This window comes from Solea solea, chromosome 17 (assembly GCF_958295425.1).
Source record: "Solea solea chromosome 17, fSolSol10.1, whole genome shotgun sequence".
Classification (NCBI taxonomy): Eukaryota; Metazoa; Chordata; class Actinopteri; order Pleuronectiformes; family Soleidae; genus Solea; species Solea solea.
The window spans coordinates 22693377-22716620 of NC_081150.1; the positions used below are offsets into that span (position 1 = coordinate 22693377).

The 23244-nt window shown below is 40.8% G+C and overlaps 1 protein-coding gene across 1 annotated transcript in view; it reads right to left on the reverse strand.

Moving 5' to 3' along the window:
* LOC131443506 (NLR family CARD domain-containing protein 3-like) overlaps window positions 1–12904 on the reverse strand; it is a 158394-nt gene extending 145490 nt beyond the window's left edge. The window contains exons 1-3 of the mRNA XM_058613192.1: window positions 12104–12904; window positions 11080–11169; window positions 10406–10555 (exon numbers count right to left, since the gene is read on the reverse strand). Coding sequence (XP_058469175.1) covers window positions 10406–10554 — 149 coding nt within the window. The 5' untranslated portion in view covers window position 10555; window positions 11080–11169; window positions 12104–12904. The remainder of the gene's footprint in view (window positions 1–10405; window positions 10556–11079; window positions 11170–12103) is intronic.
* Window positions 12905–23244: the final 10340 nt, after the last annotated feature.

A 23244-nucleotide genomic window follows, 5' to 3' on the forward strand; every position in this document is an offset into this window, starting at 1 on the left:
AAGAACATCCTTCCTCTGAGACCAGACAACCTGACAGACTGGAGTTAAGAAGATATGATGAACTCAGTGATTCAGAAAAAACATCTTTATCAACTAGAACCTAAAGAAGCAAAGAGTCTGAGTCAGAGTTCTGACCTGAGAGTCTCCAGAGAACAGTGAGGACTCTTCAGTCCATCACACAGCAGCTTCACTCCTTGATCCTGCAGGACGTTGTTACTCAGGTCCACATGTCTCAGACGAGAGGACACAGAGCTGAGGACTGAGGACAGAGCTTCACAGCTTCTCTCTGAGAGTTTACAGCCACTCATTCTGAGGAGGAGTTCAAGAAAATCTATTCACATATGTAATTAAAAAAATAATCAGGGACAGGTGAGGAGCAAGAGAAGGGTATCAAGGAGAAACTGCAAGCTTTCAGAAGGCAGTCCCCATCCTCTCCAGAAGAAGTATAAACTTTGACTGATTTTTGAAGAGTTGGAAAGCTAAACAGAACGTGCTATATTCACCACATGATGAGAATATATATACAGGCGAGGGTTGCTGTATAAGGACACATTTTCTGTGGAATGAACAGAGACCTTTTCTTTTCTTTTTTAGAGCGCCATGGTGGGGGCCCTCAGCCCACAAGTGGGAGAGGCTTTCCCTCACAGCTAGATATTTTATCCAGCTCAGGCCAGGGTCTTTTCTTAGAGACCCCAGCCTTGGGATCACTCTTTTTGTTTATCCTTTTTTCTATTTCTTGCTTATGTTTGGTGTTGTTATTTGTTCAGGGAGCAGATCTTTCAATTTTCATCTTGTTAAGTTTGTTGGTACACTTACAAGTAAATAAGTATGGCTAGTGACAAATTAAAATTCATTTCCTTTAATGTCAATGGGCTGTTGAATCCAGTTAAACGTAGTAAAATCCTATCTAAAGTGAGAACAGAACAAGCCCATGTGGTTTATTTACAAGAGACCCATTTGACAGACAAGGAGCATATAACGCTAAAGAAAAGGGGCTTTACAAATCTGTTTTTTTCTTCATACAAATCAGGGCATAGAAGAGGAGTTGCTATTCTCATTTCAAACAAGCTACATTTTGAAAAAGTATTCGAAATGGGTGATAAAGAGGGCACGTTTATTTTAAGTAAGGGGTAAGATAGATGGGAATCCAATTACCTTACTGAATGTCTATGCACCCCCAGGGAGTGACATTAGTTTCTTCCAAAAAATTACCAATATCATGGTAACTGAAACAGAAGGCCTCTTGATCTGTGGAGGGGATCTAAATATACATCTGCAGCCAAAGTTGGACTCATCTTGTGGAAAAACCCAGGATAGGAAGTCCTTCTATAAGAAAGTAAACACACTATTTGAGGAGGTGGGCTTGATTGATATATGGCGAGATTTTTTCCCTAACAGAAGGGATTAAACTTACTACTCTGCTCCTCACTCTCTCTATACAAGAATAGATTATTTCATAACATTTGGGAAGGATAAAGATAAAATACATACTTGTGGAATTGGGACAATAGATCTAAGTGACCATGCACCAGTATACTTATCCACTGATTTTGGCCTGCGATCAAAAAATAATACATAGAAATTGAATTCCAGTCTGTTGAATGATCTGTCTTTTAAGGCACAAATTAAATCAGAAATGTGTCTCTTCTTAGAATTCAATGATACTGGAGAGGATTCACCTCCCATGTTATGGGATACTCTGAAGGCTGTTCTGAGAGGGAAAATTATAGCAATATCGTCATTTAAGAAAAAAAATAGGAATAAAAAGTTAGAGGATTTAAAAAACAAGCTAAAGGTACTAGAAGGATTTGGCACAGAATACATTGAGAGAAATTAGACACACCAGGAATGAAATTAATAATTTGGCCACACAAGAAATCGAGAAAGATTTAATGTTTCTGAAACAGAAACACTACAAAAATGGCTCCAAATCTATGAAAGTATTGGCATGGAAATTGAAAAAAAGATAGCCGAAAATACAATTCATAAAATTAGGGATCCAAGGACAAAAGCGATAACAAATAAACTAAATGAAATTCAGGAAGCTTTTGAAGTGTTTTACAAAACCTTATATTCTGAAGTCCCAGGTGGGAGTGTGGCCCAAATTGACAGCTTCCTGAATTCCCTAGATTTACCCACTCTCGATGAAAATCTAAATAAAATGATGACTGCGGATATAACTGAAGAAGAATTAAAAGTTGCAATTGGTAGACTTAAATTAAGCAAATCACCAGGATCTGATGGCTACACGGCAGAGTGGTACAAGGAATTTTAAAAAGAACTAATACCTGTTTTACTTCCTACTCTGAATTGGGCTTTAAAAAATGCGCAAACGCCACCCAGCTGGAAGGAGGCAATCATTTCAGCCATACCAAAACAAGGCAAGGATAAAGTGGAGTGTGGCTCTTTTAGGCCAATCTCTGTTCTTAATGTGGACTATAAATGATTTACTTCTGCTATGGCCAAACGATTAGAAGAATTCCTGCCGACACTGATACATAATGATCAGACAGGTTTCATACACCAACGCCAAACACAAGACAATATACCAAAGACACTACATATTATGGATCATATACAAAGAAATCAAACTGAAGCAATTGTGATGAGCGTAGATGCTGAAAAGGCCTTTGATTCGGTTAAGTGGATTTTTCTCTACAGAGTGTTGCATAGAATTGGCTTCCACGATACAATTATTAAAACCATACAGGCACTATATGACAAACCTACCGCCAGGGTCAAGGTCAATGGATATTTGTCAAATAGTTTTACCCTAGAAAGGGGCACCAGACAGGGCTGTGCATGGTCACCACTACTCTTCGCATTATATTTGGAACCACTAGCTCAGTACATCAGACAAACAGAAGATACTAAGGGAATCATTATTAAAGGGACGGAATATAAATTGGCCTGTTATGCAGACGATATTTTGATATACCTTGCACAACCAACTCACTCTCTGCCTAAATTGATGCAAGCATTTGAACAATATGGCCAATTATCTGGGTACAAAATCAACATGAGTAAAACCCAAATACTCTCATGTAACTACTGCCCACCAAGAGAAATCAAAAGTAGCTACCCCTTGACATGGCAAACACAGTCCTTTAAATACTTAGGCATCAACCTACCAAAAGATCTTACAAAATTATCGGAATATAACTATTCACCCATACATAAAAAATAAAGGATGATATAGCAAGATGGAACTTAATTCCCTTCTTTAGCCTTAGTTCAAGAATTGACTCTATTAAAATGATTATATTGCCAAGAATTTTATATTTATTTCAAACATTGCCAATAGAGATTAACCAAAACCAATTTAACGAGTGGGACAAACTGCTATCCAGGTATATAGCAGTTCGCCTCAAAACCTTACAGCTGGTTAAACAAAAGGGAGGATGGGGCTTGCCTTATTTTAGATATTATTATTTTGCAGTGCAGATGAGAGCAGTGGTATGCTGGTGCAACCCGTCATATACAGCTCAATGGAAAAGCATTGAGGAAAAAATGCCCTCCATCCCCATACAGGCAATTTTAGCTGATAATAACTTGCAAACCCACATAAATAACATTGATAATCCATGGGTGGCGTGGACCCTTAAAGTATGGAAAATTATTATAAAAGAACATAAACTTGAAAATGATATTTTGGCTCTTAAATGGTGTGCTTATGATTCGGATTTTAGACCTAATAAACTGGATTCTAGATTTAAGGACTGGATAGCTAACAGTATAACAGCCTTATGTAGAGTAATGAAAGATGGAAAGTTACTCAGTTTTGAAACGCTTAAAAGGACACATGTTTTAGAAAAACAAGACTTTTATAGATACCTGCAGTTACGGCATTACGTCAATACAAAGATGAAAAATCTAACAAAGATAAACACATGTCTAATTCAATTATTTACAAAAGCTATTAATAAAACTGTGTCATACTTATATGAGGGTCTGTCTAATTTGAAATCTCACTCTACTTCATATATTCAAATAAAATGGGAGAAGGAAGGAGGGATAAATATATCTGAGGAAGAATGGACAACAATTTGGAGGTATCAATGGAGCTCACAGAAGTGGAGGGAAATTGGATGGAAAAGCTTGATTAGGTACTTCTAAATATGATGATAATCCCCCTGTCTGCTGGAGGAACTGTGGAAATCTAACTTGTACCTAGTTGCTAATGTGTGTTTTTCCTTTTTTCATTGTTTGTTTTTTTTGTCTAGGCATTTAGAGCAGACAACAGATGTGAGATGTATGCATGTATGTTTTGCCGGATGTGAATGTCTGTTTCTAAATGTCAATAAAAAATAAATTATAAAAAAATAAAATAAAAAAATAATCAGAGTAGAATTGTCCATATAAACCATCTGAGCACCAACCTGAGAGTCTCCAGAGAACAGTGAGGACTCTTCAGTCCATCACACAGCAGCTTCACTCCTGGATCCTGCAGGTCATTGTTACTCAGGTCCAGTTCTCTCAGATGGGAGGGGTTGGAGTTCAGAGCTGAGGTCAGAGAAGAACATCCTTCCTCTGAGACCAGACAACCTGACAGACTGGAGTTAAGAAGATATGATGAACTCAGTGATTCAGAAAAAACATCTTCATCAACAAGAACCTAAAGAAGCAAAGAGTGTGAGTCAGAGTTCTGACCTGAGAGTCTCCAGAGAACAGTGAGGACTCTTCAGTCCATCACACAGCAGCTTCACTCCTGGATCCTGCAGGTCGTTGTTACTCAGGTCCAGTTCTCTCAGATGGGAGGGGTTTGAGTTCAGAGCTGAGGTCAGAGAAGAACATCCTTCCTCTGAGACCAGACAACCTGACAGACTGGAGTTAAGAAGATATGATGAACTCAGTGATTCAGAAAAAACATCTTCATCAACAAGAACCTAAAGAAGCAAAGAGTCTGAGTCAGAGTTCTGACCTGAGAGTCTCCAGAGAACAATGAGGACTCTTCAGTCCATCACACAGCAGCTTCACTCCTGGATCCTGCAGGTCGTTGTTACTCAGGTCCACGTGTCTCAGACAAGAGGACACAGAGCTGAGGACTGAGGACAGAGCTTCACAGCTTCTCTCTGAGAGGTTACAGCCACTCAGTCTGAGGTAGAAAACAGTGATGAACAAAAGGTTAAACATGTTTGTCTTGTGCTCTTTAGAATATGTCTTATTAATATTTATATACTGATCCACGTACAGAGCTTTGTTGGAGGCTTTGACCACCGGCAGCAGCTTCAGAAGAGCCTCCTCTGAAGCAGAGTATTTCTTCAGGTCAAACTCTTCCAGATCTTTTCCTGAAGACAGTAAGATGAAGACCAGAGCTGACCACTGAGCAGGAGACAGTGTCTTTGTGGACAGGCGTCCTGATGTGAGGGACTCTTGGATCTCCTCCACAAGAGAACGATGGTTCAGTTCATTCAGACAGTGGAACAGGTTGATGCTTCTCTCTGCTGACAGATTCTCACTGATCTTCTTCTTGATGTACTCAACTGTTTTCTGATTGGTCTTTGAACCACTTCCTGTTTGTGTCAGTAGACCTCTTAAGACCTTCTGATTGGTCTCCAGTGAAAGACCCAGGAGGAAGCGGAGGGACAAGTCCAGGTGTCCATTTGGACTCAGTAAGGCCTCGTCCACAGCACTCTGGTGCAGATGATTCAATTTAGGTTTTTTTCTAAACTGTCTGGTCAACTGGCTCGTTGTTGGTTCTGACAACAGATTTGTTCCAGAGGTGATGAAGGTCAGATGAACATGAAGAGCAGCCAGAAACTCCTGAACACTCAGATGGACAAAGCAGAAGACCTTGTCCTGGTACAGGCCTCTCTCCTCTTTAAAGATCTGATTGAAGACTCCTGAGTAAACTGAAGCTGCTGTGATATCGATGCCACACTCTGTCAGGTCTGATTCATAGAAGATCAGGTTTCCTTTCTGCAGCTGCTCAAAAGCCAGTTTCCCCAGAGACTCAATCATCTTCCTGTTCTCTGGACTCCAGTGTGGATCTGTCTCAGCTCCTCCATCATATTTGACCCTCTTCACTTTGGACTGAACCACCAGGAAGTGGATGTACATCTCAGTCAGGGTCTTGGGCAGTTCTCCTCCATCTCTGGTTTTCAGCATGTTCTCCAGAACTGTTGCAGTGATCCAGCAGAAGACTGGGATGTGGCACATGATGTGGAGGCTTTGTGATGTCTGGATGTGGGAGATGATCCTCCTGGCCTGCTCCTCATGTCTGAACCTCTTCCTGAAGTAGTCCTCCTTCTGTGGGTCCGTGAACCCTCTGACCTCTGTCACCATGTCCACACAGTCAGGAGGGATCTGACTGGCTGCTGCAGGTCGTGTGGTTATCCAGAGGCGAGCAGAGGGAAGCAGTTTCCCCCTGATGAGGTTTGTCAGCAGCACGTCCACTGAGGTGGACGCTGTGACGTCAGTCAGGATCTCAGTGTTGTGGAAGTCCAGAGGAAGTCGACACTCGTCCAGACCATCAAAGATGAAGACCACCTTAAAGTCTTCAAACCTGCAGATTCCTGCTTCTTTGGTTTCAGTGAAGAAGTGATGGATGAGTTCCACCAAACTGAACTTCTTCTCTTTCAGCACATTCAGCTCTCTGAAGGTGAAGGGAAACATGAGCTGTACGTCCTGGTTGCTTTTGTCTTCAGCCCAGTCCAGAGTGAACTTCTGTGTTAACACTGTTTTCCCAATGCCAGCCACGCCCTTTGTCATCATTCTTCTGATTGGTCCGTCTCTTCCAGCTGAGGCTTTAAAGATGTCTTCTTGTCTGATGGTTGTTTCTGGTCTGTCTGGTTTCCAGGAAGCTCTTTCAATCTGTCTGACCTCATGTTCTTCATTGACCTCTCCAGTCCCTCCCTCTGTGATGTAGAGCTCTGTGAAGATCTCATTCAGAAGGGTGGGGTTTCCTGCTTTAGCCACGCCCTCAAACAAACACTGGAACTTCTTCTTCAGGTTTGATTTGAGTTCACGTCGACAAGCTGGAGCTCTGATTTCTGACAGAACACAAGAAAATAAATCAGTGAGTGGATCATTGAGAAAATAAGATGTTCTTCCTTTCACATTAAAAGTCCTCTTACTGTCAGCTAGCTTCTCCTGCTTCATCCTCCTTAAGAAGTCCTCTGTGATCTTCAGAAAGGCCTCTCTGCTGCTCCTCTGCTCCTCATCCTCCCTCTGACTCTCTGAGACTTCTGTGTGATCTGTATCCAGAACCTTGTGGATCTTCTTCAGCTCGTTCTTCACAAAGCAGATGATGTTCTCCTCCAGCAGCTGGAACAGAACATGTGAAGTTTAACCTCAGATGATCAGTGACAGAGTGAAGTCCTGCAGGTCCACAGAGCAGCATCCAGACTGTCAGGACCAGGAGCCTCATGTATAAAAGAGTGTGCAGCTTTCATACTAAAAGACGGCGTACGCACAAAATGTATAAAGTACGTACGCAAAGAAAATCTCAGATTTTTAAAACTGTGCGTACGCCAAGTCCTGCGCACCTTTTCTTTATACATCCCATCAAACGTGAAACTGAGCAGAGATGAATGAGGAACACACCACGCCCACCCACAAATGAATATACAAATGACTCTAAAACGCCTTCGTCCTGAAGAAAAAGGACAACTGTGGCAGCAAAGAAAGAGGGAAATAAAAGAAAAAGAAGGAAAGTGCACGATCAACTCGTCAATTTATGATGTATAAATCTGTAAAAATAGATTATTTTGGTCGTTTTTTTGGAATTAGTGATAAACACAAAGGACCTAAATGTCAGGGTCACAGCGACTGCTCTCATATTAATATTGATGCTTAAAAAACTGGCTGTGCATTGATAGTTGATCCTGTGCATGTTTTTTTCTGGTGTAACATGTATGTTTAGACATGACTGATCCATGTGAGCTGAATTTACAGATTATTTCAACAATCTATAAGTGTCACACGTCATCATCTACACACATTACGCACAAAATAAGCAGACAGAGTTCACGGAGTTACTCCATGTAACCATTCATTACTGTCACTGATTGTGTTGTGGATGCTGCGCCTTTCTCTTCCGATGAAAGGCGCAGCGGTGGCGGAATAACTTTTTCGTAGTTATTTCGTTATTGTGTGGATTAAAATGGGATAAAGAAAATGTTCTACTCAACGTTCAAGTCCCGTTTTCTTACAACAAATGAGTCTGTAACTTTATTTTGTGTTTAAAACATTATAGACTGACGTGTGTTCATGTGTTCATGTCAGCAGCTGTGTTTACATCACTGTGTTACATAAAGAAAATATTCATCTGTGGAAAATTAATTTCAGTAATTTGCTCAAAGTAAATAAGTGAGTCTCCCTCTCTCTCTCACGCACACACACACACACACACACACACACACACAGGTCTGTAGTGTGTGTGTTCGCTCACAGGATCAGTTTCGTCTTCAGTGTCCTCTCTGATGTTATCCACATATGTTCAAACGTACGTGGTGTATCAGTATTGTTTGTCACAGAAAATTCATGTTTGTCACTGTAGACACATTAATAATATTATTTTCAAACACTGTGATAAGTTTCAGAGCTTAATATTGCAGCGTCTCCACCTGACAAGAGTTTGCGGAGCTCTCGGCAAATTCTCACGGCAGCTCGAGAGTTTGCGCTGCGATGCGCAAACTTCCACGCCAAGTACATTTTTATACATGCCGTCTGTGCGTGAAAGCAAGCGTACGCCGTCTTTTTGTGCGTACGCACGGTTTATACATGAGGCCCCAGGACTCTGCTTCAGTATTAACAGTAGTGTCATGTTTGTACATTTACACACCTTAAATATGGAGTCCAGGTCTGCTCCATGCTGCTGGACAGACTGACCACTGAGAACCTCTGTCCTCTGCTGATCAACTCTGAGGAGAAAAGATTCAGTGTCATTTACTAAACAATCATTTGTTTCTACCAGGTTTTCAATGTTCTGCACCTACGATTCTTCTTCAGCCAAGTTCACATGACATGAGTTTGACAGGTTGAAGACAAAAGTCCCTTAAGGACAGTCTCTAGTGTTTGTTATGTGTGAAGTCTCAAAGACACAATCAGAGAGGCTTGTCTATGAGTCCCTGACCAATCACGGACTCTGACTAGATTTACTGCTGGAAACGTATTCAGAGACGAGGACAGGCTGAAGACGTTTAGTGGAGACAGAAAAACAACATTGGTCCACCAAAGAGAAGAAGAGTGTTTTTCTGGATTCAACATGTTTTGGACTAGACAGGCTCCCCCTGGTGGAGGATCATGTAAGTGTGTGTTACTATGTGTGAAATTCTTACATCAGTTCACCATGTTTTTGTCCATCCTTGAAGCTAATATAACGATCTATAGACTGGTCACTCTTCATGGACACACAGCTGGGTCCAGGTCCAGGTCCAGCAGAGTCTGGTCTCTGTTGATGGATCCTCCTACAAACACATGATGTGTAAATAAAACACTGAGCTGTGACATGGAGACGAGTCACATGATCCATAAGATCCTCATCTCACCTCTGACCCTCATGTTCCTCACACAGAGTGGTTTTAGAGGGCGGAGCTTCCTCTTCACTGTCCTTGATCTGATTCATAGCAGAGCGCCACCTGCTGGGAGAATAAAACTCGCTCATTACAAGTTCTGCTAACATGGGTGGACCACATTGACTTAATGTGGTCCGGTCAGCAAGAAGACTTGCCGTACAGATATTATTATAAGTTACCCTAACCCACACGTAAACAACACAGACACGTACAACACCAACACACATAACACACACGTAAACAACACAGACACGTACAACACCAACACGCACAACACACACGTAAACAATACAGACACGTACAACACCAACACGCACAACACACACATAAACAATACAGACACGTACAACACCAACACACATAACACACACGTAAACAACACAGACACGTACAACACCAACACGCACAACACACACGTAAACAATACAGACACGTACAACACCAACACGCACAACACACACATAAACAATACAGACACGTACAACACCAACACGCACAACACACACGTAAACAACACAGACACATTGGAGCATTTCCATGTGTTTCTTTTTTCCATCCAATTGAATTGAAACTATGTTTTATACCATATTAAAAAAATCAAAAGCTAATTAAAGTAGAGGAAAATACAGTAATTGTAATAAATGATGAGTAGCAATAATATGTCATAATAGTTTTATTTAATGATTTACAGTGAGTAAACACTATAATAAATATAAGTACTAAACATAAGGTTTTATGTTACTACAACTTGATATGTTTAGTTTCAGCTTGTGTAAAAACTAAAGTGGTATAGGGCAACAGGTTGCCACACGATTTGCGAGTAAAGTCAACTAATTCGGGTTAAGAGTGTATGATGTTCTCTTGTTGTCAGTGCATGAGTCTCTTACTTTGTCTCTGAGGCTCCAGGTTCATGACTGAACTTTAAAGGTGTTCTCATAGACTGGTCACTCTTCACAGACAGACCGCTGGGTCCTGGAGACTCTGCTCTGTCCTCGTCTTCCTCCACACAACCACTCATCTGCTGGACTTCAGTCATTCTGAGACACACACACACACACACAGGTTGATCACAGATTTACTGATGCAGAAATTTAGAAGATGTGTGTCTCTACCTCATCTCCCTCTTGTCCTTTCTCTCCCCCCTTTCTGTCCCCCATTTTCCTTTCACCCCAACCGAGGCAGATGACCGCACATCTCTGAGTCTGGTTCTGTCAGAGATTTCTTCTTCTGTTAAGAGGGAGTTTTTTCTCTCCACTGATGCCTAGTGTTTGCTCATTGTGTGAACTATTGTGTTTCTCTGCTCTCCTTGATGTTGTCGATGTACAGACCTGAGATCATGTATGTTATGATTTGGCGCTATACAAATAAAATTCAATTGAATAAACCGTCCCAATATACAGATTTACAGAGAATAACTTGTTTTATAGTGTAAAGTGTAAACCTCATATATAAAAAGCACGTCTTCTCTTTGTTGTTGTCATGAGTTTGTGCAAATGAGCTCCTCACTGACTTATCACTGCTCCACTGAAAGCATCATATTGAAAGCACTTTAAAGAGTTACCTCTCAGTTTGAGTGGAAAATCTCCTTCATGTTTCCTGGAGGACGTCTGATGTGGATCTGTGTTCAGTCCAGTGATCACACGAGAGAAAACTGTAACACATCAGGAGTTTTCTGTCAGAGAAGGTGTTTTATGAAACCTGCTGTTCATGTCACTTACATATTTGTGCCAGTAGATGGTGCTAGGCTACTCTGTATGTGACTGAAGGGCTGTTGTCTGCATTCAAGTCAGCTGATGAGCTCAGTTTTGAGAGCAAAAGTCAAATTAGATCCTGGATTACTTATTAACTGCATATTTGTTCATCAAGGACATCAAAAAGTACTAAGTACAATTACATTTAAATCATAAATGTGGATTTGATACCACTTCAAAAAAAAGAATAACCTCAGTTTTGTTCAAGTCAACTTTGACCCTGGATTACTCCAAAAGTTCACAGTAAAACCACTTCATCCGACTTTAGTGCATTAAGCACTTATAGTACTTGTAGTACTTATAGTACTTAAAGCTACTAAATCAAGTCATTATTTTGATCATAATATGAATATATGACATTATTATTTCACTTTTAATCCAAATGATCATTTACAATCGTTCATTTAATCTCATTTAACATTGTGTTCGCGTTTGACGGGACTTTATGTTTCGGTTTGGACGCTTGAGTAGAATTGACATAAAGAAGAAAACATGACGTCACATTTAGGAAAAACAAAAGACGACTGACTGGAGTTATGACAGGCTGGAAGTTTCCATTCTAATCTGTCAGGATTAAGCAGTACATATACTTCATGACTGTACTTAAGTACACATTGCACGTATTTGTACCTGACTTTGTTATTTCTAGCAACTTTGACTACATTTTATATCAGAAATGATTTTTGATACTCAAGTAGAGTAAATGTCAAACTTTAAGACTTTTACTCAAGTCTCACTTTAAGGTACTTGACTCACACGCACTAAATCATCATATATCATCATATATCATCATATATCATCATATATTATCATCATAATCACGTCAACACTCACCAGTCTGTCCTCGTGCTGCGCAGTTCAAATGGCGACTGAAGCAAAGTTACAGAATAGTTACTTTCACTTTCTCTTACAGGAAATGAGTCGAGCAGGAAATAAAGAGGCAGCGCGAGAGTTCTACATCTATGTTTGTGGACTTGAATGTATTATATGAATATAATGTCAATGTAAGAATGATATTAATAGAATGATAAGAGTGAATTGAACACATTCACTGGTTGCTGGTTGTCAGTCATGACGTAGGGTGAGCACGGTGGAGCGAAATCTTTTGTCAATGCATGTTTTGTTTGCTGTGTGTATTATTTCTCTCTTATTATGAACACGCCACGAGTGTCGTGCGCAGTTTGGCACTCAGCGTGATGAATAAAGAGTGGTAGAGCCACAGAGACACGCCTTCGTGTGCGCGTCATCACTTAGCTCGTGTGTTTAGCCTCCAGCGGCTTGTTTTTGAAATCCTTTAACATCGATCGGCCGCTGTCAAAGTCAACAAAAGTGTCTTTGAAGCGTGAATTGTTTGGAAGCGTTTCAACAAGGAAGTGGGAGCGAGCGGAGTCAACGGAGAGACGCTGACGCACAGACCACGACTACGTTTCATTCATGCATGATTGTGTCCTGTCAATCAATGGATATGGGGGATGAATCCGCCACACTTTCACACACACAGGTTCGTGTCTTATGGATGAACTTTTCCCCGGTTAGGCTCCGCAGTGCTGCTACATAAGGTGGCTGTATTGTTTGTTGTTATTTTGTGCATCAAGTGGCTGGAGCATTGGGCTCGGGAGTACCGCCGTAGTTCTTGTCTCAGGCCGTCTACGTGTGTTTCAAGACTATCGGTATACAGGTACATAATACCCACCGCTAGTATGCACAGAAGACTAGGGTTGTCTTTAGTTCGTTTTAATAGGCAGTTAGGGGGAATCAGTCCGACCCACATTTGCCTTTTGCTTGGTCACATATGAACCTGTTCAGTGATATTTTCATGTTAAGGTGTGTGTGTGTGTGTGTGTGTGTAAAAGTGGGACTTCATTGTGATTTGTGGTCATTCATTATTGAAAAATGGAAATGAATAAATCAAAGTCATGTTCTGATATCAGTGCTAAGGGTGAAAAAAGACAAACAAAATTCACAGCTAAAGCGTTGATAAATACAATTGAAAAGCTTCAATCTGAAAGAAGAATTAAAGTGAACACAATTAAAGGTGTTGTTAAACTTATTAAAGAGCTAATGCACACAGGTGGTAACATTTTAAATGTTGATTCTCAGCTCAAAGTGTTTTCTCAGCTGTTTGATGATGCAGGTTGGCTTCATAATTCTGTGATTCCACTGCTTCCTCTGGAGGAACAAGAGAGGCAGAATGCTTGGTTTGCAGCCTTGCAGGAAAATAATGCAGAGTTTACTGAAAAAGTAAAGATTTGGCTCATTGAAAGCGGGCAAGTTAAACAAAATACTGAACAAGTAAATACCGATGGAATGTCCGTTCTACTTCACTCTGACCCACCTAACGTTGAGTGGTTTGATGCACAGAATGGAGATGATGGAAGAAGCATTTTAAATGATTCTGAGAACATAAGAAACACTTCTGTTAAGAAAAGGAGTTCAGTTGGAGGAAGATCTATGGCTTCCTCTACTTCATCAACACGTGTTAAAGCTGAGGCCGAAATGGCAGCACTCATGGCCCGCCAAAGACTATTCAAAGAAAAACATGCTTTGCAGGAGCAAGAAGAGCAGTTGAGGAAAAAGAGAGAACAGCTTGACTTGGAGATGGAGATAGCTGCATCAATGGCTAAAATAGGTGTATTAAAGGTCTCTGATGGTTCACGTGTGTCTAGGGCTGTGTGTAGTAAGTCTGATGGAATGAATTCCTACTTTGAGAGAGAGCAAAGGAAGGCTGGAACCTTAAATGCTGATGCAGAAATCTTTGTGTCTGCAAATAGTAAGCAGTCACCTCGATACATTTCAGCAGATGACCAGTTGCCTCAACATTTATTGGGTGCAAAGCCAAACAGAGCCGGATTAACGCAAAGGCAAACTGGGCACGTGCCTAGGGTCCGATTGGCAGGGGGGGGCCCAGACAGAGGGACAATCAAAACCTAAAAATGACTTGGTCCGCGTTTCAAGACGATTTACGCTCCTCGTCCCGATGACGCGACGCTGTCAGGGCGTTCTGAGGACAGTCGTGCTGGGGGCAGGCGGGCGGGAGAAGCCGCAGCGAGTGCACATGTCCGCGGCGAGGTCCGGGCGGGGGTTCGCTGTAAACCACCTTCCAAGCCGATCTAGAGTCGGTCGCGGCGCACCACCGGCGGAGGAAATTTCATGTCAAACTTATGTGTGACACTGCACTATAGAAATGACTGAAACGTGACTAAAACTAATAAGCGTTTTAGTCCAAAAGACTAAATCTAAGACTAAATGTAGAATGGCTTCCAAAAACAACAATGCACAGTTCACCATCCAGAGAAACATCCAGACCAGTGGAGAAAACTGCTGAACAGTCCAGACCAGGAGCTGAATACCAGAAAATGGAAGAGAGGTGATGCTTGTCCATGAAAATAAACCTCTTTACCACGACAGCACAGTTTCTCTTACTGCACATGTTATTGGTCTTTGTATATTTGACTACTTATTAAACTATTCAATTTAATCAACACATTTAATTAAGATTTTCTGCAAAATGCAATAGCTTACAACATTTATCTTATTTGCTCTGTTTACATAGCAATGCTGACACCTATTGGTGATTTACTGGTACTACTGCCTTAACAATGACACTCACAATGGATAAGATAAGCATAATTTAATAGCATTTAATAGAGTCTTGTAGTAACGTATAAATACGTGACTATACATGGCTTATGTTGGCATACAAAGAACCAACTCGTAACCAAAGACTACGCTATGTAAAATGTGAATTAACTTTTATTAGTAACTTTGGTAAGTTTCAGATTTCAATTCCTAAATAATATCGATGGAGGGGGGCCCAAAAAATACAGTCTGCCTAGTTTAGTCCATTTATTTAATCCGTCTCTGAAGTGTAAAAAATACAGGGCTGCATGCTCCAGTTACATTCTTGAAGCCTTCACACACACCACAGATAAAACACAGTGATTGACAGAGGCCGTTTCTCAATACTCAAGTAAGCAAGTATGTACTTGCGTACTTGGGAAGTATATACTTGAGAAGTACGCTGGGAGTATATACTTGCCAAGTACGGGAGTACAAAAGTATGTGGTTGTTTCTCAATACTCAAGTATGCAAGTATGTATGTATTGTTCTGCTGTTTGAATGGTGGCTGGCGCCAAGTGCTGCAGCCTCATTAGCGCCACCTACAGTGTTGATAAATGAACATATGAAATACTTTTAATAAATGCATATATATGTTGTTATTATTTTTACATTTTAAATATTTAACTTCATTTATTAATGTATTTCTATTAAAATATACAATACAAATAATACAATGTGGAAAATAGATATATTACAGCATTGTAGAGTAGTATATATGTATATATATATGTATGTATGACATATATGTACGTGTACAAATATATACTACTCTACATACTATACTATACATATCTAATATTTACATATTATATTTAAATATAAATCTCGACTTTAATATAAATCTAAAATTCAAAGTTAAAATAAATAAAACATTAACAATATACAAACTTTTAAACTGTCAGGTCAAAACGTTTCCATTAAAAACAAAATAACACGTCAACAACAAATATATGGATCACACCGAGCATCTAATGACAGCGACGTCTGAGCCAGCGGATCATTTCATCAGGACAGGCCGAGGTCACGCTGCTCTGTGCCGGGCACAGTGAGCGCCGAGCGTCCGCAGAGGCGGAGCTTATCACCTCCGACAAACGTCGCTGCCAAACTATAAATACATCATATCTTCATACACAAACCACATGTTTGAATTCTATATGACTAATTTCTCGCCTCAAATGATGTTAAAACTTTGTTCCGGGACACAGAAAAATATTTAATTCAGATTTATATTTCTATTATCTGCTGCTATGCTCCGCCGAAATGTATTCTGGGATACATGGCCATCGCAAGTACGCTTAAGTCACCTCCGATGCATACTTGGTAAAAATGGGCGGAGCAAGAACATTTCCGGGTTTGAGAACCGTCCTCGCTGTTCGCTTACTTGAGAATTGGAACAGCACTTGGACTGAGACTGATGACGTTTTCACAAGTACGGGAGTACGCAAGTACGCTCAAGTACGCACAAGTATGGATATTGAGAAACGGCCAGACTCTCCAAACTTGGTCTAATTCTCAGGCAGATCATCTTTTATCATCAACACAGGGCGGCAATGAACAGCGCCATCTGGTGACGGTCTTAGAAAAACAGAACAACATGACATTGTTTCTTGTCGAGCAGCAGTCAAGCTCACTTTCTCCCTCCAAGACAAGAAGTTCAGATCTTTGATTGTGATCCTCTGCAATATCAGGCTTTTATTAGGGCTTTTGAGCAAAGTATTGAGAAGAAGACTCATAGTGTCAAAGATTGCCTGTACTTCCTTGAACTAGAGGGCAGCCTCGAGAAATGGTCAGAAGTTGTCAGCATATGCCACATGACACAGAATATGCCAAGGCTCAGTCTTTGCTGCAAGAACATTTTGGCAATTCATTAAAAATTGCCACAGCTTATATGGATAAAGTTTTCACATGGCCATCAATAAGATCTGAGGATGTTAGTGCTCTGCAGGCTGACGGTTTCTGGCTGCAAGAGTGCTGCAATGCATTAGGACCATGGAGTCCTCGTGTGAGCTGGACCATAATTAAGAAGTTGTCCTACAAACTCAGAGACAAATGGAGAGATGTGGATGTGGAGATATATTACAGCATTGTAGAGTAGTATATATATATATATATATATATATATACTGTATATATATATGACTTGTACAAATCTATACTACTCTACATATCTAATATCTACATATTATATTTAAATACAGATACAATGACCGTGCGACTTTAATATAAATCTAACATTCAAAGTTAGAATAAATAAAACATTAACAATATACAAACTTTTAAACTGTCAGGTCAAAACGTTTCCATTAAAAACAAAATAACACGTCAACAACAAATCTATGGATCACACCGAGCATCTAATGACAGCGACGTCTGAGCCAGCGGATCATTTCATCAGGACAGGCCGAGGTCACGCTGCTCTGTGCCGGGCACAGTGAGCGCCGAGCGTCCGCAGAGGCGGAGCTTATCACCTCCGACAAACGTCGCTGCCAAACTATAAATACGTCATATCTTCATACACAAACCACATGTTTGATTTCTAAATGACTCATTTCTCGCCTCAAATGATGTTAAAACTTTGTTCCGGGACACAGAAAAATATTTATTTCAGATTTATATTTCTATTACTTGCTGCTATGCTCCGCCCAAATGAATTCTGGGATACATGGCCATCGCAAGTACACTTAAGTTTTTTTTACTTGGTAAAAATGGGCGGAGCGAGGACACTTCTGGGTTTGAGAACCGTCCTCGCTGTTCGCTTACTTGAGAATTGGAACAGCACTTGGACTGAGGCTGATGACGTTTTCACAAGTACGGGAGTACGCAAGTACGCACAAGTACGCACAAGTATGGATATTGAGAAACGGCCAGACTCTCTAGCAGTGATTGGATACTTACTAGTTTGAGCCACGGCAGTGCTCTGCAGATCAGCAGAGCCACACCCGGGATTGTTAACGGTTAAAAACCTTTTTTAACCCACAATGGCCGAAGGAGAGCTACGCGTTGATTTGGTTGCTGATATACTGGCAAGGCCATTTTCAAGAAGAACTTTTCAAGAGAAGCTAGATCTCGTGAGAGGAGGACGGCCGACCCCTGAGCTAGCTAACCTGTCCCAGCCGGGGAAGGGTTCATTGTCCTGGTAACTGTCAGGTGTGCTGCAGTTCCACCCAATCTCCGTGGGAGACTGCCACATAAAGGCGGGCGTAAAGCACCTGTCAGCCCCTTGCTTGCTGGAGGCTGGGTCGCGTCACTCCTGTGCTTCCTCCATTTCCGCGTCCGGGTGGTTACAGGTGGGCTGCCGGCTGCACTTCTCACGTATGTCGCCCATCCAGTGCTAATGTTATTGTTTTATAAAGGTCCACCTGGGTGTTGCTGCTGGCTGCGCGCTGTGTGCCGCGCTGTGTGCCGCTCTGTGTGCCGCTCACTGTCCGCTGCTGGTCGCTCTCGGGGAGCGTGATTCCTCCGTCCCACGCTGTGTTGGCCGGGATCGCCTGACCGGTATGTAGTGCAGTGGTCTTAGCTTCCTCCTCCAGCCATTCATAAGTTGCTCATTGTTTGTTCACTTCATCGTAGGACGACTGACCGTAACGGCGCAGCGCCGACTAATCCGCTCCTAGAACCGCTGCTGCTTTGCTTCCGCTTTGTCTCTTCACTTCTTTGCCTCAGTTAAAGAGATCATTTGGACTGATTGCTGTGCCTCATTGGAACGGTGTGTTTGCGGAACTGATCGCCTCGCTTGCGTCGGCATTCGCCGCGCCGCCAGGTTGCTTGGTAACGCTGTCTCCGATTGTTGGCACAGCCTCATCTTAAACCAGTGTGTGTGTGTGTGTGTGTGTGTGTGTGTGTACTTGCATGAGAGGACAGTGTGGGAATATACATTTGATTTTGTTCCTTTCTGGTAATTTCTTTGATTTCGTTTGTAATTTGTTTTGCTGTAACCCATAATTACAATTATTCTGTTAGTTTTGGGTTATTATGGGTTGCTTTCCAGTTGCTTTTATATATAATTTTGTTTATTTGTCATTGGGTTTAATTATTATAATTCCTGTACAATTAATTCTTTGATTTCTCTTTTGTTATTTGTTATTGTTTTGTTTCATTATTTGTTGTTTTCTAATTGGTTGCTTTCTGGTCGCCCCCATTCAGGTGCTGAGCCTACGGTGGTGGATTGGTGTCCTGGTCACAGTGTCCCCTTTTTGTTGTGTTAGCACTTTGTAGCTTCTTTGTTTTGTTTACTTTTATTTGCTTCACGTGTGGTGTTCCTGGGATCCCCTTTTCTTTTGGATACGGTTTTTCGCTGTAGGTCTCAGCACTGATTGGTTCCCCTTATATGTCCCCTTACGTGAGTAATTCTTTTATATTACTTTTAAAATAGAAATTTGTGTAAATAAAAGTGTTTTTGCATTATTGAACTGCCGTCTCTGTCTCGTTGCATAACGAACCTCAGTGCCTCCCTTTATTTGGGGTGAGTTCATTTATAAGAAATCCCTGGGTGAAATTCCCAGGGTGGCGTTGTCTGGCAACAATTCAATTTATCGATGCTGCCTTAAAAAGGCATTCCCCCATACCTCGTGTCGCCACATTTGCAAAGGACAAATTTAGTGTGTGGAGCTACACTGGATTTGCAAACTTTAAATTGTTTAACCAAGGCAGCAACGAGACACCAAAGCACGGCTGGACACTTGCAAGCTACGGTGCTTTTAAAAACGTTCGGGGACACTAGAGTGGACTCACAGCTCAACGAACAGGTGCGCAGGGAAAGAGAGCTGCACAATGAAATGGTGAAGAAAAACAGGGAGATATTGAAAAGACTGATTGATTGTGTCGTGTTTTGGGGTAAACAAGAGCTTTCATTTAGGGGACACGATGAAAGCAGTCAGTCCTCAAACAGAGGTAACTACATGGAACTTCTTTCTTTTATGGCTGAGCATGACACAGACTTGCATTACCACCTATCCACCAACAGAGTGTTTACTGGAACATCTGGCAAAATACAAAATGACCTAATTTATGCTATTGCTGAAGTGATGGGAGAAGAGATCAAAACAGAGATCAAAAATGCTATGTTCGTTGCTGTAATGGTAGATGAGACAACAGATGTTGGTAATGCTGCACAGCTCGCACTTGTCCTGCGCTATGTAACGACATCAGGTGTCAAGGAGCGTTTTATCAAATATGAGGATGTAACTAGTGGCAAGCGAGCTGATGACATTGCTGCTCTTATTTTACGTTTTCTCAAGGAATATGGGTGTTGTCTGGATAAAGTTGTGGCACAGTGTTACGATGGTGCAGCGGTAATGGCATCTGGACTAAATGGGCTGCAAGTGAAGGTTAAAGACAGAGCACCTATGGCCTTATTTATTCACTGCTATGCACATCGTCTTAATTTAGTACTGACTCAAGGAGCCTCAAAGCTTAAAGAATGCAAGGTTTTTTTTGCCAACCTGAATGGCCTCGCTGCGTTCTTCTCAAGATCTCCAAAGCGTACTCAGCTACTGGATGATATGTGCAAGCGGCGTCTTCCTCATGTTGCACCGACACGGTGGCAATCCACATCAAGATTGGTGAATGTAGTCCACGAGAAGAGGATTGCGCTAAAGGAATTGTTTGATCACATACTGGAACATCATGATGAGTATAATGAGGACACTGTGCTTTGTGCAGATGGATTTGATAAGCGCCTGGATGATTTTGAGTTTTGTTAATGGGCTTTTTGAGCATGCTGATGTGCTCTTTGGAATACTACAGTCTAAAACACTAGATGTACAATTCTGCATGGCAAGGGTGAAGGAGTTTTGTGACACAGTTGAGTGCGCAAGGGGCAGATTCAGTCAGATTTATGAAGAAACGGTGAGCATCTCAGGTGGTCCAAGCGCGCGCAGAGGCCAGGGCGCAGCGCAAGGCGACCTCCACGCACACTACCAACAACTCTACAGCAACATTCTGGATAACATTCTTTGCCAGATACGGAATCGATTTCAAGACCACGAAAAATGATTGTTTCTCTCCCTTCTCGACCCCCAGCACTTCCAGACATACCGGAGAAACTTTCCACAAACAGCCTTTTCCAGCTTAACACAAAGTCACGGCGCACTGTTCGACCTGCCCCGACTAAAAACAGAACTCACTGTAATGTATGCCATGACTGATTTTGAGGGAAAAAGTCCAGTGGATCTCCTTGATTTTCTTAGGATCAAAGAACTGAGTGAGAGTATGGGACAGCTTTATGCACTGGCTTGTTTGGCTGTGACAATCCCTGTGTCCACAGCTTCTGTTGAGCGGTCATTCTCATCCTTAAAGCGAATTAAAACATACGCAAGAAACACAACTGGACAGACGCGGCTTTCAGCATTGGCCTTCATGTCAATAGAAAAGGATTTATTGTTGAAACTGAAACACACAGACAAACTGTACAACCAAGTCATTGACGTCTTTTTGAAGAAAGAAAGGAGAATGGATTTTGTGTTTAAATAAGTGTTTTGGGGGACAGAGCCGTTTTGGTGGAAAAAAATGTTTCACGTTTAATGTGTTTTTTTCACGTTTAATGTGTTTTTATAATTTATTTCGTTCATATCAAATCCATAATAACGAACTAAAATGACAAATATACTGAAAATGGAACAAAAAAATCTTGCCCTTCTGCAATGTATGTGAATCATCTGGCGCAGCTGTGCGGTTGTACTGCCGTCTCGTTCGTGTTTTTCTGATATTAAACTGCGATTTTGCAATTTATTGTACAATCTTGTTAAAGCTTGTATATTCTTTGTGGACTCATTTGATAAAACTTTTTGGAAAGATAATTTTAAAGACCCTTTTATTTTTAAGTTTTGGCACTAGCATACCAGATATGTTTTAATTGCTGATGCGGGTTTGTTGATTTTAAAATGCGCCGGAAAATAGCCCATTTTGTACACAATTGAGGTGATGCAATGCCCAGTAGTGCTTAAGTGTGTTTCTAACTACTCTCTCCAGTCCAAGTGTTATAAATGATGGCATAATGAAAGGTATTTATTGACTAAGTAGGACATCACTGAAGGCCTAAGCGTGAAATGCACCGCCCGCCACTGGAAACAACAATAGGAAGCGATCATTACCCCATAGAGAGGAAAATAGGGATTGACTTTGAGAAAGGAGATATGGACAGGAGTCAGAGATGGTCTTTTAAAAAAGCAGACTGGCAAAAATTTAAATATATTACTAATAAAGAAATGCAAGCAATACATGTTAGCAGAAGTGTGGATGAGTTAATGAGTCTGTGTGTAAAACTAGTGTAGAGGCAGCAAATCATACAATTACAAAGAAGGAAGGAAAGAATAAAATGAGAATTGTACCTTGGTGGTCAGAGGAATGTGATAAAGTTATTAAAGAGAAAAATAAGACTTTTAAAAAGTTGGAAAAAAAAACATAACTTTTAAAATCTTATTGATTATAAAAGGATACAAGCAACTGTGAGAAGAACCATAAAACATGCAAAGAAAGAACATTGGAGATTATTTTGTAACTCAATTGGAAACAAGAATCGATCAAATGTGGACAATGATAAAAAGAATGAATGGGATTAAAGCAGAATATGGATATCCAGTTTTAACTGAAGGGGAAATAACAGCAACTACGAATGAAGAGAAAGCAGAAATGCGAGCAAAGACCTTTGTTAAAGTACACAGCTCAGACAATATTTGTGAAGAAGGGAAAAGAGGGAGACAAAATACAATAGCAGAAAATAAAGATTAAAGATTATAAATGATTTATTAAACAAGGCTTTTACAATGACAGAATTAAACAGATCTCCAGTCAGCACCAGGTAAAGATCAAATGTGTTATATCATGATTAATAATCTTAGTGAGCCATCAAAAAGGAAATGATTAGAACTATATAATAAAGTCTGGGAGAGTGGGAAATGTCCACATAGCTGGAAGGAAGCTGTTATAATACCGACACCTAAACCAGGAAAGAATAAAACTAACCCTGACAACTATAGGCCAATCGCCCTAACATCCAACATCTGTAAAATAATTGAAAAAATGATAAATGAAAGATTAACTTATTATATAGAAAGTAAAGGTTATATAACACAGTGTGCATTTGGACTATCTGGGTATCTCATAGGACTACTGGAATTAAGCTAAGTATCACTTATGTAGGTCTTTCTTATTTGGTTGCTATTTCATTACTGCTATTGTATCTAGCTGGGTTGCTTGACTTTTGTGACTTTTGACTTGTCTGTTTAGTTAAGGTGAACGTTTTTAAAGATATTTTGTCTGCTAGGTCAAAGAGAAAGTTGTTATTGTTGCTGTTTTGACATAGTTTCTATTGAGCCATCACCATCACCAGGTGAGAAGTTTCACTGGCTACAGGG